Source organism: Oppia nitens, unplaced genomic scaffold, assembly GCF_028296485.1.
Source record: "Oppia nitens isolate AA-2021 unplaced genomic scaffold, nextdenovo-longstitch-racon4-pilon3 scaffold29_pilon_pilon_pilon, whole genome shotgun sequence".
NCBI lineage: Eukaryota > Metazoa > Arthropoda > Arachnida > Sarcoptiformes > Oppiidae > Oppia > Oppia nitens.
The window spans coordinates 587,888-607,880 of NW_026533209.1; the positions used below are offsets into that span (position 1 = coordinate 587,888).

Consider the following 19,993-nt stretch of genomic DNA (forward strand, 5'->3'; position numbering starts at 1 on the left):
GTCTGCCCAGTGGATCGAAATACGAGGCAACAGTTTCTCTGGCCATCAGTTTGCCGATGGTTTCATTGTTTCCCGATCCTATTTCCGATCGGATATTTTTGTGCGGCATGTATACCAGATCACCCCATTCTATTTCATAGGGTCTGAGATTACGGTAGGTCAGAAAATGASTGCTATTGAAATAGATACCGGTGCCCATAAACTCGGTAACCGAATCGTGAACCTGTACGGTAACTGCCGACTCGATTAAACCGATTAAATCCGARCCGAATAGTATCGACTGGTCATACGGACCGTACAGTTTGTCCGGATTCAAGAGCCATACTTTTTCGGCACGAAATATGGCTATCGATCCGTTCAACAGTTGAGTAATTGTTTCAATCACACCGTCTTTGCAGATGTCGTTGTCTTCGTTATTGTTGTGGCCGTCGTTGTTGTTGTGGCCGTCGTTGTTGTTGTGGCCGTCGTTGTTGTTGTTGCCGTCGTTTAATTTTGATGACCGAATTTCTGGTATCGGTTCCAGAAAACTTTGGTTAGCATTGATAGTGGTGTCATTCAAGACAACAGGTTTGTCATTATCATTGTCAGTGACATTGATACCCGAAATCAATGGGACAGTTGTTAGTAATAATAATAGGTTTAACAGCAAATAACACATTAATGGCTTAATTCGATTTTTTTTGTCAAAAAAAATATTTATTTTAAAACAAATTTATCCATAAATGTRATAATAATAATAAAGCAAAAGACACAAAATATTAACAATAATTTTATTTTAATTCATTATATTAAGTGATAATAATAATAATAATCTCGCGTTTTCTTTATTGAATAACATTTTTTTTTTTAAATTTAATATTTTCCGTTGAATTTTTTCAAATATAGATTTACTAACAATTTGTTTACTTTAATAGTCATAAAACATAATTGAATTGAATTTTAAGTTTAGRGTAAAACAAAAATTAATTAATGATTAAGTTTAATGGTGTCATCAATTTCTATACGACTACTGGCCATCAATTTATATTCAATTAAGTGGTCAWATCATTGGTATGCAAATATCGACACATAATTTTATTTTTTAATAATTAATATTAGCCTACTTGTGCTAATCTATTTCATACCTGTGCTGTCCGTTCAAATCATTATTACAGTTGTCTTAGATATGCTCGGATGGCATCATCGTCATCGTCGTCGGATGAGTTGCCGACAACACCAGAAGCAGCTATTATGTCAAACTATCACCGAAATGTTTTCAAAATYAGATGCAAAGGTTATAGTGGTTCAATCACTGGCACCGGATGTTTAATTAACAAACAGTACGGCCTTTTAGTAACCAATATTCATATATGCAAAGACATTAGACAAGTGGAACTGGAGTATCATAATATGGTTGTCTATCTGTATAWTAMATTTGCACATAATATATATATAGCATGTATTTGATTRACATTATATAATAATTTAATATTATTATTGTTTTTTTCTACAGATCACATCAGATACCTGTGCCGATAGTGTATTGAAATTTAAAGGAMGAGTAGTATATGTCGAACCGCAATATGAYTTAGCACTTGTGAGGGTACAGTTTGAYAATAGTARCGATAAYAAWGATAATCAGCTGACTGRCCAGTTTGAATTGATCGATAAACTGCCCGATTTTGGCGACTGTCTGGTCTGTTTGGGACATCCCCTACCGGGAAACTATAGTATGACTGCCGGTATTGTTGGCTGTGGACACCGAAAGTTTGAAGCGATTAGTCAATTGTATTTTGCCGACAACCCGTTTGTAGGCCACACCTGTGGTACAGCTAATGGCTATTCTGGTGGACCGTTGATCGATGAAATGGGACGGTTAGCCGGTATACATCATTCCAGTTACGATCCAACTGGTAGTAGATGTGCAACACATGCGACAAAAGTTAATGGTTTGTTAACACATTTTTTTTTTGTTAATTTATATTTTTWAAAAACTAAAATATTTAGTAAATCATATATATTTTCATTAACTTTTAATTATTTTTTATGTCTAGAGTTTTACGAAACGGCAAAATGGTTTCACCAGAAAAAGGTAATAACTTATATATACATCCATACTGTCTATACAATTAAAAAAAAGTTAATTATTTAAAAAAAAACTTTATGTACTGATAGAGTAGGTATCAAAATGATAGGAAATGGCTGATTGAAAAACAGTCGGATTTGACGGACAGACTCAAGTTAGGYCTAGAGATCTATTGGTTCCGAAAATCGTTGGTCGAAAAATTCTGGTACCAAAAAATGGCCACAATTGAGGGCCGGGTATTCAATGTTAAATGTCAATTTGACGGACATATACTCRTATGGAATATATTGAAACCAATTGATAATAATGTTTTGGAAAAGTYAGTAATATTTWTTTAYTTATTTATTTTGTAAAATAATTATTTTTTTATAAATATWTTTTAWWATTATTTGTATATATAATCTAATATATAAATCATATACAATGCAATACTACTCTATTAGGGAAAGACTATTACAATTTGATATAATTATTACAATTAATGGCAATTTAGTTAAATCTGTCGATGACTTATACAATACGGTTGAATCAAATCCTTGGAAATCAATTGGATTGACTGTCTTCAGGAATAAGACTATAATTGATATAACATTAAATCCACAACAATTGCCATTAGAGTCGTTAGGATTTGCTTGAATCATAATTAACTATAAATTTAAATATCAMTACAACATAACTATACTGTATAATAGACATAACTGTGAACTTATTAAATCAATAATAATTTTTTTTTTTAAAATATATATTGATTATTTTTTCATTTTATTATTTAACGCTCTTGATCCTAACAAATATATCTATTTTTACCTTATGTTACTAAATTATTAAAGCCCGCGCTAGTGTTTTATTAATTAACCAATCAAATTAAAGCAAATTTTACTAATAATTAACGGTAAATTAAATATATTTAGACGTTTTTTATGGCATTTATTTTCAAACAAATTTATTTTCATTTTAAAATTAAAAATAATTAAAAAATCAATGTTTTTAAGTTATCATAAGACTCAAAGTATAATCGGGCTCTGAATTGACTATAAAACGACTTTAGTATAAGTTAAAATGTGTTCACTAATGTGTGCGAAATATATAGGAATTTGAGTCAATTTTTTGATATTATAGACACAATAATACGGATCCAATTGTTTCGTTTGTTTGGTGACAAAAACGTGTTGTTGTAAACTTTGCTATCATTTTCAACCATATATAGTATCAACGGGTGATTGACATTAATGTATAGTTTAATTGAATTGAGTTCAGTGGACATCACTATCGACTCAAAAGACGAATAGTCGAACTCGAAGTTGTAGCGAATATTTGTAAAAAAACTTCTTATTGTTGCCGCTGGTCACCCGAGATTGTCATGAATTTGCGGCAGTAATGACTCGACGGTCAAGTCATCTCTGGCCACATGAACTTTGCTGTTAAAGAGATTGTGATCAGTGCTTTCGTAATGTTTGATGAATTGAGTCAAATCAATAAGAGTTCCAAATTTGATCAAAAATTAAATCAAATGTTTCAATCAATTCATTTTCTGAGTTATTGTTTGTAGTGTTTGTGTTTGACTTTGAGTTTATAAACCACATAATTTCGTCGGCTATTGAATACCAGGTCTGTTTCAGAAACAAACTGTTTTTTTAGAATCAATTGAGCCGTATATCTGGAAACCCATTCTTCTTCGTAATAGTTTTTGTCTGTACTGTTGGCCAAAGTGGTTAATTCGAGTGCTGACAATCCGTACAATTGATTGTCACGAATCCAATTGATGGCATTGGATGTCTCGTCCGTATGAATACCAACAAAGTTGTCTAACTTTTCTTTAAGTGTTTGTTATGAATATTTGTTTCGTTTGTTTGGTAACGACGTATTATAAACTTTGATATCATTTTCAACAATATATAGTATCGGTGGGTAATTGACATTAATGTGAAGTTTAATTGAGTTGAGTTTAGTAAACATGACAATCGACTAAAAATATATGCTCTGGCCAAACAATGGGCGGCCGCGATTCCCAAAAGTTATTTAATATAAACTAATAAAATAAAAAAATTATAAATTATTTTAATAATTTTATTAAAAATATATTTATACCTATTTTGATAATTAACATGTAATTGAAAACATGTTCTATCCATCGACATAGCTTCTTTGCATAATGAATTTTTGCAATTTCCACACCAATATGTAGTTTGTGTTCTAATATGTTTCTTACGACACATGACGCAATCACGTTTAAGAGGTTTTGTGTCAATTTTTGTTAACGCCGAAGAACAACATGCATGTAATGAAATCGATTTCTCGCTTACTTGCAATAATCGTCGGGCCGTTAGATACTTGAAATCGCTTGAACTTATTGGTTTTGATGTCTTATCTTTATATACAATAAAAGAGTTATTGATGCTAACGCTGACAACCAAATGCCAGATGACTTGTGGCCAATACAATACTCTGTGAGGATATGAATGATAACTCAAGCGTTGATCATATCTGTCAATGCCACCCATAAATTTTTTGTAACTCGATAATATTTGGTGAATTTATTGTTACAAAACCAGTATCACTTTTTCTTGATCGACGCTGTATATTAACTTCCCCTTTGGTTAAATGTGTAGACAAAGCCAGAACTTGCTTGTTGTCATACCATGCCATACAACAAATCTTATCCTTTCTCATGTAAAAAGGTCCAGGTTGTTTGCGTGACAATTTAAGGGCAAATTTTTTAAAATTAAGTGGTAATCCTCTTCGGTTTTTTCTTAATGTTCCCGTTAAACTCATCCCGCGGTAAATCAATTCTTCGGCCAATTCAATACTTGTGTAATAATTGTCTGTATATATATCATGACCAGACATTTCACCCATACATTCAAGTAACTTCAAAACAATATCTTTTGTTGACGAAGTAGACTCATCACCACAATGACACAATAGGTTTAACATGTATCCGGTTTCTGATTCACATAATACGAAAAATTTTATCCCAAATTTGTGAGCTTTTGACGGTATATACTGTATGTGTTTCCAACGGCCTTTAAATGCTACCAACGATTCGTCAACGGATAACTCCTTTTTTGGTACATACAAATGTTGACTAACTTGTGTTATATGCGTTAAAAGCATTCGAACTTTGTAAATTTCATCGGATTTGTCACCAGTTTCTTCGTCACAAAAATGGAGACCTCGTTTAATAGCAAAATATCGATCTCGACTCATAGTTTTTTTTTATGAGATCAGATGAATAGAATCCCGAAGACCAGTGATCACGTTCACGTGGTATATGCTTTAGGCTAATAAGAATTTGAATACCTATGAAATGTCTTAATTCAGTCACATTTAAGTCAATGTTAGGGTTGCGTTTGTTTGTTAAATTCACAATAATTGTCAAAAAATTATCATCAAAAAATCTATCAAATATAAGTGTCGGATCAGTCGGTATGACAATTGTTGGTCCACAAGATTTGTCAAAATCTGGCATCCATTTGTTCTCTTCTTGTGTGTCAAATATCCACTGATTGTTTGGTTTTCGTTGTTTAAATTTTCATCATCACTATCATCAGTGTCACTATGATTTGTTTGCGTGAACTCGACATTAAAGCCATCATCGCTATCGTCATCAAACAGTAGCCCTAATTCGTCATTTATAGGATTCAAATCGGTCAACGATGGGAAGTCTTCACTGTGTATATTAAATTCATTTGATGTTGAATTGTTGGTCACATTGTTCTTAACCATCCCTACATATGGTTGTCGAGAAGAGGATGTGTTTTGGTTTATAAGCTATAAGTTATTGCAAAATAAACATACAATTAACACAAAATCACTTATAAATAATTACAAAGTCCATACACTGTTGGAATTGCTTCCTCCAAGTGTAGGAAACTCAGTCATGTCTAATGAAGGTGCGGGCGGACCACCAACTGAACCTCCAACCACACCAAAAGTATGCATTGAATTTCTATTACTCATTCCTAGTAGACTCGTATTGTTTGTGAAAGTGCCGCCACCGGTAATGTCTATGAGATCAGATATTCGGTTACGATTTGATATGAGTCGCGATGAAAATCCAGATAATGAATTGGGAGACTGTTGTGACTGTTGCGGCAGCGGTAGTGTCACTGGTCCTGTTGGCTGATCTACATTCTGGTCCAATGATGACAGTCCCGCAAAGTTATTATTGCTCTCTCTTCGTGTCGGAACAGAACCTATTAATGTCTGGCCATTGTTCAGTGGTCCGGTAGATGGACTTGACATTATGAATGTGATGAATAACGTATTACACAAATGGTTAAATCTTTGTTAATCTTCTCAATCAATAAGGAAATATCAGTCAATTTTTATGTTTTCAGACACCGTTATGAGTCATTTTTGTCGCTCAACAATGAATTGATTAGACAGATATGACACCTTTGAGTCCAATTCTTTGACACAATCAACCAGTTTTATCTTTTCTCGAGCAACAAACTCGGCTTTTGTCTTAAGATGTTTCTCAAAAACGAGACCTAAATTGATGATAAACTCGGGTTTTAATTGAGACAATGACTCGTATCCAATGAAAAACAATAGTTTGAATGTCGGCGGAAATGTAATAATATCTTCACTATCAGTCGGAGCGTCCGATTTGATCACAATCTTTGATGTGGTGCGATGTGAAGTCGTTAGTGGACACCGAGTAGGCCGAACTCTTACGTCGGCTATTGGTATGAGTGTTGATCTTGAGGTCGGCTTTACTTCTGTTTTGATAAGTTTCTGGATTTTAGCTCAAATGAGAGCCCATTAATGGTTATATAATCTTAACATTTGTGACACTTGTCTTAACACAAACACAATATATATTTAAAGCAAAATAGCAACAAATGTTTTTCTAAATCAATAATTAATTGATTTATTTACTAAATTAATAACAAAACTTTTACAACATTTTATACAATAATGTAATACAAAAAAGTTTTTATAATAGAATACAATTGTTATTGTTTTTACTATAATGCAATGCATTATGCAGTAACCATAAAGTACGTACAGTAAATAATACTGTTTAATAGTTAATTTAATTTAAATTATAATTCTGTCATATGATTGGCTATTTAGTTTTGTGCCGTCGGCACACTTTAGGATTCAAAGGTATACATTGTTTTGTGCCGACGGCACATATTGTTGTTAGCGCGTTAATGTATAAAAACGATAATTAAATACAATGTCTAGATTTTTCAATTAGTTTCAATTAGAAATAATATTTTTGAAATAAAAATACTATTAGTTATAATAAATTATTATTATATAGATATTACTAACAATTGTATAATTATGAAAAATTTATTATTAAAAATAAAAATTCMTAAAAAACCTATGAAATGCGAAATTAAATATAAAAATTCAAAAATAATAAAAACAAAAACAAATTATTTCATTTGCTTTTATCGTTTGTCAACAATTTTTGTCTGTATTCTTTGGTTATTGATTTTCATCGGCGATTTCGAAACATTGGCCACTAATTTGTTAGACTTCGGTAGCGTCGGCGGTGACTCAGATTTTCCCAATAGTGTATCGGACTTTGGCTCCGATTTGTCCGATTTTGTGGCCATATTAGATTCATTGGCCGACATACTGGACTTGGCATCTATGTCGAGATCTTCGGCACTGTGACCGCGTACAGATTTGTCGGCACTTGTGTCGCTTARGACACCGGCAACTATATACCAAATACCGAAAACTATAACACCGGCCAACAAACACGAACCCAACCARAATAGTGACGCCCAGAAYGACAGCTTGAGTCCAAAGTAGACAATAGCCAGCGTTRCCAATACGACTACCGCCAGCATAATGGCCAACACTGCAAATCGGCATAATGTGCACCCGTTGAACGGTTCTACTTCTTCATCCGTATCGATGTCGACTCTGGCACTGCCGCTGCCGCCGACCATCTTATGTTTGGCTTCGGCTTCCAGTTTCYTGAGTTTATATTTATAGATCCAATAGATCAGTGACGATATAASTAGTGTAATGGYAGCGCTTCCGAGGCCCGACATCAGCGACTGTAACAGTGTTTCGTGCGATTGTATAACAGAGACAGACATACAGATAGTGGCCAACAATGCAATCGAGAAAAAGATAAGCACTTGAAGATCGAGCCAACTGAGCGCCGGTACGGCAATATCTGGCTGTTTGTTGACCGATTCGTTTTGACCGGTTTTGGCCGCAAACAATTTTGGCCGATTTTTTATATACTGATTTACCGAACATTTTTGTATTAGTTTTCGGGCTTCTTTGTTACGTTTCGGGATTTCAACGACGGATACGGAGTAGAGATACAGTTCGGCTGAATCGCTGACCTGCGAATGATTGGCCCGAATATAGGTAATGACCGGCAGTGGCATCAATCGGCCCATAACTATGCGCATTGGCGACGATAGCGGATCGGGCAGTTTGCTGGTCGAAAATCGTACCTGATTGGCCACCGATTGGCGATTCGCGTCCAACAGTTCCAAGTCTACAGTGGTTTTTTCGATATTAAAATCACTCGAAGGACAGCCGACCATCACATCGATAATGTATTGGTAGGCAAACGTTTTGATTGAACACATGGACAACGCCACCTGGACTTCGGGCTCACCGGGCGGTTGTTCTCTGAGTTTTGTCCAGAAAATCCAGAAAGTCATCGACAACCAGACAACAAGTATGGCTATAATGACGATAAAACTCTGGATAAATCCCTGGGCTTTGCATCGACAGTATAGCTCTTTGCCGGCGATTTCAGTTTCGCATCGGAAGCTCAAATAGGAGGCGCCGTTATTATCGAAACAAAACACTAGATAACTATCCCGAAAACTAATTAGATTACTACTGTCATCAGCGGTCAGTTTGATGGTATCGTTTTTGCCGTACACGTTGCTGGTGTGCATCTCTTCATTATCTRTCACCTGATATACAGTTCCGTCGACTTTGACACTGACGGCATCAACTGATTTGTGGCCACCATTTCGTCGCCATCTCTTCAACGACGATCGTTTAGATCTTAACTCTTCATCGGTAATCGATGTCTGTTCATCTGATRCGACAGTTGCTATTGTTGTTGTTGTTGGACTCGTTATATTACTGGTCATCTCTACWRTTGTCACYATTGTTTCTGTGGTCTTATTASTTRTTTCAATGATATTAACAGTAGTTTCAGTKMTATTATCAGTTTCGGYGGTCTCAAGAGTTGTTTCATTGTTACCATCAGTTATCGCTGTGATATTACCAGTTATTACAGTRAKGACAACAGTGGTATCAGAGATTGTTTCAATAGTCTCACGAGTTGTTTCTGTGGTAATACYAGTTGTTTCATTGATATTACTAGTCTCTTGAKTTGTTTCTGTGGTAACATTAGCTGTTTCAGTGATTTCTTCTACTGTTGACGTGTCATTGYTAACGGAAGTTGGCTCTGGTTTCGTATGGTTTGATTCTTGAGTTTCTGTTGTCGTCATCGTTGGTGTTGTTGTGGTGTTGTTGTGGTCATCGTTGGTGTTGTTGTAGTTATCGATGGTGTTGTTGTAGTTTTAGTTACTGGAATCGGTGTAACAGAATCTGAACTTTTTTTATTCTTCACTATCAATCGTAACGATGAATCGGGAAACTGTTTTGCCAGAAACTGTCCGGTAATTGATCCTAACTGTACGTCTACTTTGTCAACAGTTTTCATCGATTCACGGATCTGTTGACTTAACGATGTAAAGACAAACACATGTGACGGTGTTTTGCTGACCGCCAAAAACGATAGCCGACTATCGGGACACAGTGTCAGTGAAAAACTGTCGCCTGATTTGCTATTGTCAATGATATTGGTTTTTATATCGATATTACTGGCCAAACACGACTGRCCATTACTATYACTACTACCGCCRMCGCCGCCGCACCAGACAATATGGGAACGGTATGTTAAAACTAGAAGTACTACTAACGGTACTATTACTGGCCATATARTTGTCACAATAAAATTGTTTGAAYTCATTTTTTTTAATATAAGAAAAAATAGATATATATAAAGACAATCAAATTACCGGTAAAATGTATGGTATTATTATTATTGACTTTAGTATAATTAAACGGTAAATCATAACCTAAAAAAAAAAAATAATAATAAATATAATTTGAATTTTAATAATAACATATTGTCAAAAATCATGCATTTTTTTTAAAAATAAATATAATTTACAATTACTGTAATATAATTCATGTGATAATTTTGATTGTTTGCGATATATTATAAAATACATTGATTTGGGTTCAATAAAAAATATTTTTATCAATAAATTATTAAATAATAAATTTTTAWACAAAACCACAACAACAGTTTATATTTAGTTTTTATAAATTAATTACTGGTTATTTAATATTACATATTTAATTTAATTTAATAAATTTAATATTATAACAAAATTAAAGTTATGAACAGTTTTATAAAAAAAATAAATTAAATTTTATAATAAGTTAATAATAAATAATAACAAATAATAGACTAAATACTAACTTAAATGTTAGATAATAATAGAAAATAATAGCGAAAATAGATTATAATAATTGTAACAAAATTTAAAATGTAAGCAAAAATAATGTRTTTTTTTAAAAAATGAAAAAAGTTTTCATTAATTAATTTTATATTCAGTTTAAGTTAAATAAAACAACTATTTTCTGACCGACAATTACGACGGTTTCTCTCTCTCTCTCTCTYTCTCTCTCTGGTCAACAACAACAACAAAATCGGTAATCAATCGATAGCCATATCACCGCTGGCAGTGGCGGTGGCGGCCGCAGAAGTGGCCATACGATTGGCTGTCGGCAGTGTATCGACAAACGTCTCGAACTGTTTGAGTTGACGGCAAAACTCGCGGGCTTTTGTCTCGTTCTGATGTTTGACGGCCACCGAKCGGTCAATCAGTCGATTAATTTGGCCAACAATTTGGCTTTCGTAGTGACGCGACTCGCGTAAGTATTGGTCACAATCGCGTAACAGTTCTTCCAGTTCGGGCAACAGTGACTCGAATGTCTGGACGACGTCGGTTGAGTTCGGCGGCTGAGCAGCTGATGTAGCCGTGACACCGATAGCCGCTGTGGTGGTGGTGGTGTTGGCCAGTATTGATTGTGGTGTTCGGGCGGCGGCGGCGGCAAAAGTACCGATAAGAGTATTAGCGGCGATCGGTGTGTTCGCGACGGCGGCGGCCGCTGTCCCGCCGATTGTCGAACAGGCAATTATCGAGAGGTCGTCGTTGTCATTGGTGGCCATATTGCCGTCGGCCGCGGCAATCGTTGGTTTGTTGTCCATCGGGTTATTATTATTATTATTATTCATTGTTTTTTATGTGTGTTTTTAATAATACAATTGCAATCAATTGATTGACTGATTTATTGATTGATAGAAACAAACAAAATATTTGTAAACAAATAGTAATAATAATAATAATAACTAATAATAGAAAACAATATTCAAAAAAAACAAAAAACAATCGAATCATATGTTATAATATAATTACGCAATAATTTTATTGCGTATACATATTGTTGATGTTGTGTCAAATGGGACCAAATTGTTTATTATTTTTTTATTGAACAATCAATAGTATACAAGTATTAAATATTTTAGGGAATATTATCGACGATTTTTTGGTACTATTTTTCACAAATATGTAAACCAATAGCCAATAAACAACAATTTTTTTTCAGTCCATTCATGGATTACGTAACGAATTGTTTTGTTTTTTATTTGAATTATTATTATTGTTGTCGTCGTTGACCACCAAAAGTGATTGAATTGTTAACACCCGTCGGGTGATTATCGCGGCCACCGTTATTATAGCCAGCCATTGGACGACGACAACGACGATATGACCAGTACTAGTGGCCACGTTTGGACCGGAGCCGCAGCCGCCGGTACCGTCGTCTCAAGCGTTGACAATACATACGATACGTTGTCCACCGAAAGTGGCGAATTGGTCGGCGAAATAGAGACAAAACGCCAGAAAGATAAACACTGGTCGACGAAAATAGGCGCCCAATTGGCCACCAAATTGGATACTATGGTCGACCAGTTCGAGCACGACCTGAAACGTGACTACATTGCCGATACGGTTGTTGGCCAACGATTGAATTGTTTTCAAGGACACTTGCTTGACCTGCGGGCCATTGAACGACAGTTTTTGGCTGTCGACCAATTGGTCGCACGACTTGCCGCCGGCCGACACAGTAGTAGTATTAGTAGTAGCGGTGGTATTGTTGGCGGTGTTAATGGTGGCGATTGTGATGTTGGTCAACAATAATTGGCTGATTGTCCCCTCGGGTGGGGTTTTTGTTTAAAGACAATTAATGTTTTTTTTTGTTTATTTAATTAAATTAAATTTTTGTTTTTTTTCTCGTTTATAAACATTTTATTTGTGTAACAATTTATTTCTAGTTAAACATTAACTTTATGTACACAAAAAAAAACAAAAATTATTTTCTTTAAAAACAATTTATTAGTTAATTAGTAAATTTAATTAAAATTTAATTACAAATGTTTTTCAGATTATAAATGTAATATTGAAATAACAATAATAATAACTAAAAATAAATGTAGTAATACAATATAATAACTAATAATAATAATAATTATATAATTTAAGCAAAGTTTGTGTAGTTTTTTTTGTTGAGATTTTTGATAAAAAGAAAAATTTGTTAAATTTTTTGTTGTTGTAAATAACTAATTGAATAAAAAATAAAATAATAATTAATATTGTATTTCACATTTCAGTCACAAAATGGTTCAGTCTATCCATCAATTGTCGTCGCAAAACCATTTGAAAACTACGGCTCCGGCCAACAGTACGGACAACAACAGTGTAGACACCGATTGTGGCACCAGTTTCGGCAAACGGGCGGCCGCTCCGTTCGGCTTTTGCGAACCCTGTGTTTGTGTGCCGGCCGGCGTTTGGCTACCATTACCGCCTCCTCCTCCTCCACCACTACCACTACCATCTGCTTCACCGCCTTCGGCGACCAGTATTTTGTCGTCAGGATTACACGGCAAATACTTTTTACAGTTGTCGGCCGTCGGTCGCAATTTTCGGCAGAATTCGGCGGTCGGATTGATGTTGGCATCTTTGCACGCTTCGTATGTGCCTTGGTAGTACTCGGCACTCGGAGAGACTGTCGTCTTAGTGCAAATCAATTGCTGATCAATTGAAAGAGAGAGAGAGAGAGAGAGAGAGAGAGAGAAATGGATTATTGGTATTCCCAGTCATTCCCAGGGATCAGCTGTTGTCGACAGTCAGGGTCGACACCCACTGATACTTACAAATTTAAAGTCAACACAAAGGCTTTCAATGGCCCGACAACAGGTAACATCTGTCATCTGTGACGTTCGTGAGCTAACCCCAAGCCATTTGTCGTCCAGACATTTGTTGGCCACTTTTCGTTCGGCTTTACAGTCTCCGTCGCCGCCGCCGCCAACAACTCCCGTAGTTTTCATTGCTATAGTAATCAGCAATAGGAGAAGATTATGGAGACATATAGTTTTCCGAGTGGTTTTCATCAGTGGTTTTGATTGTTTTGTTTCTTTTCTTTTTTTATTATTAATAATTATCACACAAACTAAAGAAATAGTATATGAGTTTCAATTGTTTGTCTTTTAAATTGAAGATCAATGGCAAAAAAAAATTGTGGCAAAAAAATCGTTAACTAAATCGTTAATTTTTTTTTGAATCAAATTCTTCACTATTGATATGATTGATATCTCGTGATAATTGAATTCAATTATTATTATTAATACAATTAATTGTTATCTTTATTTTTTTTTGTTTATAAATCACGCGATAATTTTTCACATTAATATCTATACATATTAGCGTAAAAAACAAAATTAATTAATTAAAACCGTTTTTTTCTCGTTATCAATGAAACGAAAATGTCTAACAAATCATCACTGACTGTCACTCTGGTGTTACCAACAATAATCCTATTGTCATTGTCATCGACGATAGTGTTGTTGGCGGACAATTCATTATCATCGTCAGCTGATGATGACGACACTAGTCTGACCACTACTACTACTACTGCGGCTATCGATGACGGCAACAGTACCAATATTGGCAACATAACAACTACCACTACGACTACCACCGAAAATCGGATGTAGTGGACACAAATAGTTCCGGCGGCGGCGGCTACTTATCGCCAATCAAGTGTTGTGGTATTTTGGAAAAAAAATTATTAGTTAATTAGTAAATTAATTAAATTTAATTACAAATGATTTCAAATTATAAATGTAATATTTAAATAACAATAATAATAACTAATAATAATAATTATTATTATATAATTTAAGCAAAGTTTGTGTAGTTTTTTTTTTGTTGAGATTTTGGATAAAAAGAAAATTTTTTGGGGATTCTATAGTGCAGCTCCCACTTGTTGGCACGCGATTATTATTTAATACAGTTTTAACGTTAAATTTATGAATCGCACGTGACCTAACCTAACCTAAACTAAATTAAAATACATATAAATATATGGAAATAATAATCGCGTGCTCAACAAGTGGGAGCTAYACTATAGAACAGCCAATTTTTTTTGTTGTTGTAAATAACTAATTGAATAAAAAATAAAATAATAATTAATATTGTATTTAACATTTCAGTCACAAAATGGTTGAGTCTATCCAACAAAATTCAATTATCGTCACAAAACCATTTGAAAACTACGGCTCCGGCCAACAGTACGGACAACAACAGTGTAGACACCGATTGTGGCACCAGTTTCGGCAAACGGGTGGCCGCTCCGTTCGGCTTTTGCGAATCCTGTGTTTGTGTGCCGGCCGGCGTTTGGCTACCATTACCGCCTCCTCCTCCTCCTCCTCCACCATCACCACTACCACTATCATCTGCTTCACCGCCTTCGGCGATCAGTATTTTGTCCTCAGGAAGACACGGCAAATACTTTTTACAGTTGTCGGCCGTCGGTCGTAATTTTCGACATAATTCGGCGGTCGGATTGATGTTGGCATCTCTGCACACTTCGTAGGTGTTTTGGTATTGGTTGGCAATCGGATAGATTGTCGTCTTATAGCACTTCATTTGCTGATCAATTGAAAGAGAGAGAGAGAGAGAGAGAGAGAGAGAGAGAGAGAAAAATGGATTATTGGTATTCCCAGTCATTCCCAGGGATTAGCTGTTGTCGACATTCAGTATCGACAACAGCTGATACTTACAAATTTATAGTCAATACAAGTGCTTTCAATGGCCCGACAACAGGTAACATCTGTCATCTCTGTTCGTGTGCTAACCCCAAGCCATTTGTTGTCCAGACATTTGTTGGCCACTTTTCGTTCGGCAAGACAGTCGCTGTCGTCGCCGCCGCCGCCAACAACTCCCGTAGTTTTTATTGCTATACTGATCAGCGATAGGAGAAGATTATGAAGACATATAGTTTGCCGAATAGTTTTCATCAGTGGTTTTGATTGTTTTGTTTCTTTTCTTTTTTTATTATTAATAATTATCACACAAACTAAAGAAATAGTATATGAGTTTTAATTGTTTGTCTTTTAAAATTGAAGATCAATGGTCAAAAAAATTGTGGCAAAAAAATCGTTAACTAATTTTTGAAATTATTTTTTTATTTGTTTGTTGAATCAAATTCTTCACTATTGATATGATTGATATCTCATGACAATTGAATTATTCAATTATTATTAATACAATTAATTGTTATATTTATTTTTTGTTTATAAATCACGCGATAATTTTTTCTTATTAATATCTATATCTATATATATATATATAATGATAATCTGATTCTTCAATAAAAAACAAAATTAATTAATTAAAACCGTTTTTTTCTCAGTTTATAAGTGAATCGAAAATGTCTAACAAATCATCACTGGCTGTCACTCTGGTGTTACCAACAATAATCCTATTGTCATCGGCGGTAGTGTTGTTGGCAGACAATTCATTATCATCATCAGCTGATGATGACGACACTAGTCTGACCACTACTACTACTACTATTATTGCGGCTATCGATGACGGCAACAGTACGGATATTGGCAATAGTACCGACATTGGCAACAGTACCGACATTGGCAACAGTACCGACATTGGCAACATAACTACTACCACTACCACTACGACTACCACCGAAAATCCATTGACAGTGTGTATTAGAGAGATAATGGGTCCAGTTCGTGACTGTGTCAATCACAAGTGGGATGTAGTGGACACAAATAGTTCCGGCGGCGGCGGCTACTTATTATCGCCAATCAAGTGTTGTGGTATGTTGGAAAGAATTTGTGTCGACCATAAATTAGTAAGTGATTTGATTGATATTGTTGTTGATGATGATGATGATGATGGTGGTGGTGGTGGTGGTGGTCATGATGATCATGATGATGATTGATTGATACCCCTATAATTGAATTTCAGGCACTTAAATGTGGGGCTCCGACCAGCAAACCCATTGATGTTGAATACCATGAAGCGTACGAAGAGTGCTCATCAGTGAGCATTACATTGACTGTTGATGGATGTCGTCAAATGTCGACAAATAACATAACCGACGATATTTGTCTCGAGTATATGCCGTGTTTAACCGATATCGTACTAACGCCGGCCCCGACTGGCACTACTACTACTAGTAGTAGTAGTAGTAGTAGCAGTTATCACCCGACAGGCGTACCATCGATTGGTATTCCCACCGATGGTAATACTAATAACAAAACAGATGGACCGATAAATTCAATAGTCCCGGTGCTCACAGATCACTGGTGTTTTGTGTATATTATATATACAACAATATATATGTCTCTTATTATTTAAGTTATTAATTATTTGAATATATATATATTAATTTATATACTGTATATATATTTCAATTATTATATCTGATTAGAGTTTTTATCAATTATTTTTTTGTTGGTATTTTAAAGTGTATTTTTTATATTAAATATTTTTTTTGTTATCTAATCTATTGAGTATAATATGTAAAAAATAGATACAGTGTGTAAATCTAAAGACCGACGATTTAAATGTTGAATAACTTAAAAAGTATAAAAGATATTTTAAACAAATAACGTTTCAAATAATAAGGAATAATTAGGGTTTATGAAAATAAAATTTAATAGGTTCCACCTCCTTCATAAATAAAAATATAGTCCATTTTGTTTACATGTAATTTAGATAAAAATGATAGAAAATAGAAAATCTGACCATGATAAATAATCTAATTTTTTTCTATTTTATTCCTTTTAGTGTCTATAGTGTAAGGAAAGTATACTTTAATTAATTTTTCATACCATCAATTAAAACCAAGACATTTATTAATTTAAAAAATTTAGATATTTTTGTATGTAATTATTGAAAATGTCTCCGCCTCCTTAAAATTTGAGGAGGTAAAATTTATCAAAACTTATTTTCATAAACCCTAATTATTCCTTATTATTTGAAACGTTATTTGTTTAAAATATCTTTTATATTTTTTTAAGTTATTAAACATTTAAATCGTCGGTCTTTAGATTTACACACTGTATATACTGTGTATAATTTATTTAATAAATATTTCCTATATTTATATATCGTATTTACCAAAAAATATATTGAATTATTAAAAAATATGATTTGATTTTTTTTTTAAATAATTCACATAATGTATTGAATATATTAGTTATAAATTCACTCATTTATATATTTTATATATACTGTACTGTATATATGTGTCGTCTAATATATTAAATGATTTTATTTGATGTCTACAACAAAAATATGTTTATTTTTAGTTTTAAATTTTATTTTCAGTAAATTAATTTGCAAATAAAAACTGCTTATTCAATAATTCAATTTCAATATACTCTACAGTAAATGGTTTATAATGAAATAAAAATATTTCTGGAAAAATATGTAATTTTTTTTCATTAATAATTCAGATATAAATTTTTAGATATGAATTGAAAAAGCTTATATTGATATCATATATAAAATCTATTTATATATATATATATATATATATATAAATTTTATTGAACTAAATAAATGAATAAATATTCAAACAATTTTCTATTTATTTTGCATTTAGTCAAACAGTTTTAGTATCATCTGTTATATACATTATTTTTTTTATCACTATATAATATGAAATATCAAAATACAAATTTGTTTTAATAAATATTTATTTTTCTTTAAATCCAAAATATTATAAAAATTTTATATTTTTTTATCTCATATTACAAGTTGTGTGTAAACTAGAGATCTGATTTTATTTTATTTTAGAAAATATAATATATTAACTGATATAATAATATTATCTTAATTATCTTAATAGTATTATAATTGTAAAATTATAATACAAAATGGAAAATATTAATTTCGATTATTAAAAAAAAATTACAATTATAAATGAGTTATTATAAATAATTTTAATATAAACCAATTAATTAAATTTACAACAACAACAACAAAACTAATACTAATACTAATACTACTAACAATAATATTTCTTATTTTTTTTAAGATCACAAGTATTTTAATAATTAAATTATATAATATATTAGTATATATTTAGTAGTTTAATAATAATATAGTTTTGGCTAATTAGCAATAAATAATAATAATTAGTATTATTTTTTTATCAAACATTTAAAATTACTATGATTACTAAATTGTTGAATTACTAAAAATTACTTATAAATTAATATATATAATTTTGTTGTTTTTGTTTTTTATATTATTATTATTAATGACAATATCATCTACTAAAACAATGTGTTCATGTATATTATTATTATTACTGTATATATACCGGTATTTTTTTTGTATAATCTATAAGGAAAGGGTAAAATGTTATATTACTACAATATATTATAGAGGAAAAGCACTGTTAGATAGTTGGCTATTAAAGTTGGGGAAAGAGAGAGAGAGAGAGCACAGTTAGATTTTTCGCATAGACTCACCAAAAAATGGTATAACATTTATGTCATAAAAGCTAAAGTAAAGGCAATTCTACACTTCAGTTGACTCTCAGTTAGTTTAAGGAGTAGTCTGTCTGTAAGTGTGTGTGAGAGTATGTGTTATGTGGTATATCTGAACTGTATATATATATATATAAATATCGGTGCGTTAAACATACAGTTTTCTATACACAATAGTCTAAAGTTATTATACTGTTATATATAAAAGTATTGGCAATGATTCACTTGTATGTGTGTTAAACGCATAACAAGAATATATATTAATAATATACAGAATATTCTTGTCTTATAACTTGTGTGAGACATACAGTATAAAACCATATCTCTTTATCTAACATACCGGTGCGCTATAGATAATATAGCGGTTTATACGATATATATTACATATATTGACATTTAATATTAACTTAAAGATAATATATTACTTTTATTAGCAGTATTATTAGTATTATTGCTGTTGTTATTAGTATTATTATTATTATTATTATTAAATATTTTGTGTTATATATTGATATATATATATATTATATACAGTATTTTCCAATAATATCTCTATATGAGTTATGCAATTATTATTTGTAGTTTATTAACTATTTGATATAATATGATAAAATTATTATTATTAATAATAATAATAACAAATACTGATAAATTATTGTTCAACTGTTCATCAATTATTTAATTAAAAATGTTTTTATATTAATTAAACTAATTACAGTAATGTAATGTATTTAATATTATAAAAATAAAATGACTTAAACCAGATATCATCATCATATACAGTATAGAAGTTGAATATAAAACTATAAATAATTATTACTAAATAATAATAATAATAATAAAATATAATAATAATTAATTATTTTATTAATAACATAACATTACTTAAATTATTATTAAATTTTATCATCCATAATAATCATTGATAAATTATTTAATAATAATAATAAATAATAATAAATAAATATATTATA

At 32.2% G+C, this 19,993-nt stretch overlaps 5 protein-coding genes across 5 annotated transcripts; 2 read left to right on the forward strand and 3 right to left on the reverse strand.

Moving 5' to 3' along the window:
- The first annotated feature begins 1,157 nt into the window (after positions 1-1,157).
- On the forward strand, positions 1,158-2,701 carry LOC128954718 (uncharacterized). The gene is made up of 5 exons (XM_054300315.1): positions 1,158-1,392; positions 1,493-1,928; positions 2,034-2,071; positions 2,155-2,384; positions 2,509-2,701. The coding sequence occupies exons 1-5, from the start codon at positions 1,174-1,176 to the stop codon at positions 2,699-2,701; spliced, it is 1,116 nt and encodes a 371-aa protein (XP_054156290.1). The 5' UTR covers positions 1,158-1,173.
- Positions 2,702-3,601: 900 nt separating this feature from the next.
- Positions 3,602-5,272, reverse strand: LOC128954719 (piggyBac transposable element-derived protein 4-like). The gene is made up of 4 exons (XM_054300316.1): positions 5,086-5,272; positions 4,615-5,010; positions 4,275-4,433; positions 3,602-3,879 (listed from the first exon to the last, which is right to left on the reverse strand). Exons 1-4 carry the CDS (start codon positions 5,270-5,272, stop codon positions 3,602-3,604), a joined length of 1,020 nt encoding a protein of 339 aa, XP_054156291.1.
- Positions 5,273-12,774: 7,502 nt separating this feature from the next.
- LOC128954796 (uncharacterized) lies at positions 12,775-13,767 on the reverse strand. Its single transcript, XM_054300396.1, has 2 exons — positions 13,365-13,767; positions 12,775-13,241 (listed from the first exon to the last, which is right to left on the reverse strand). Exons 1-2 carry the CDS (start codon positions 13,599-13,601, stop codon positions 12,846-12,848), a joined length of 633 nt encoding a protein of 210 aa, XP_054156371.1. The 5' UTR covers positions 13,602-13,767; the 3' UTR covers positions 12,775-12,845.
- A 949-nt stretch (positions 13,768-14,716) lies between these two features.
- LOC128954802 (uncharacterized) lies at positions 14,717-15,705 on the reverse strand. The gene is made up of 2 exons (XM_054300402.1): positions 15,273-15,705; positions 14,717-15,141 (listed from the first exon to the last, which is right to left on the reverse strand). The coding sequence occupies exons 1-2, from the start codon at positions 15,507-15,509 to the stop codon at positions 14,734-14,736; spliced, it is 645 nt and encodes a 214-aa protein (XP_054156377.1). The 5' UTR covers positions 15,510-15,705; the 3' UTR covers positions 14,717-14,733.
- A 178-nt stretch (positions 15,706-15,883) lies between these two features.
- On the forward strand, positions 15,884-17,321 carry LOC128954720 (uncharacterized). Its single transcript, XM_054300317.1, has 3 exons — positions 15,884-16,366; positions 16,483-16,759; positions 17,308-17,321. Exons 1-3 carry the CDS (start codon positions 15,923-15,925, stop codon positions 17,319-17,321), a joined length of 735 nt encoding a protein of 244 aa, XP_054156292.1. The 5' UTR covers positions 15,884-15,922.
- Positions 17,322-19,993: the final 2,672 nt, after the last annotated feature.

What these genes read in the sequence shown, in the direction of transcription:
- LOC128954720 (XM_054300317.1), top strand. Translation starts at nt 15,923, where the DNA reads ATGTCTAACAAATCATCACTGGCTGTCACTCTGGTGTTACCAACAATA. An exon ending in TTTGTGTCGACCATAAATTA is followed by an intron (nt 16,367 to 16,482) that starts GTAAGTGATTTG and finishes ATTGAATTTCAG; the next exon opens with GCACTTAAATGTGGGGCTCC.
- LOC128954719 (XM_054300316.1), bottom strand. Translation starts at nt 5,272, where the DNA reads ATGAGTCGAGATCGATATTTTGCTATTAAACGAGGTCTCCATTTTTGT. An exon ending in GTTGGTAGCATTTAAAGGCC is followed by an intron (nt 5,011 to 5,085) that starts GTTGGAAACACA and finishes TATGTGAATCAG; the next exon opens with AAACCGGATACATGTTAAAC. An exon ending in ACGTGATTGCGTCATGTGTC is followed by an intron (nt 3,880 to 4,274) that starts GTAAGAAACATA and finishes AAACACTTAAAG; the next exon opens with AAAAGTTAGACAACTTTGTT.
- LOC128954802 (XM_054300402.1), bottom strand. Translation starts at nt 15,509, where the DNA reads ATGAAAACTATTCGGCAAACTATATGTCTTCATAATCTTCTCCTATCG. An exon ending in CTTGTATTGACTATAAATTT is followed by an intron (nt 15,142 to 15,272) that starts GTAAGTATCAGC and finishes TCAATTGATCAG; the next exon opens with CAAATGAAGTGCTATAAGAC.
- LOC128954796 (XM_054300396.1), bottom strand. Translation starts at nt 13,601, where the DNA reads ATGAAAACCACTCGGAAAACTATATGTCTCCATAATCTTCTCCTATTG. An exon ending in TTTGTGTTGACTTTAAATTT is followed by an intron (nt 13,242 to 13,364) that starts GTAAGTATCAGT and finishes TCAATTGATCAG; the next exon opens with CAATTGATTTGCACTAAGAC.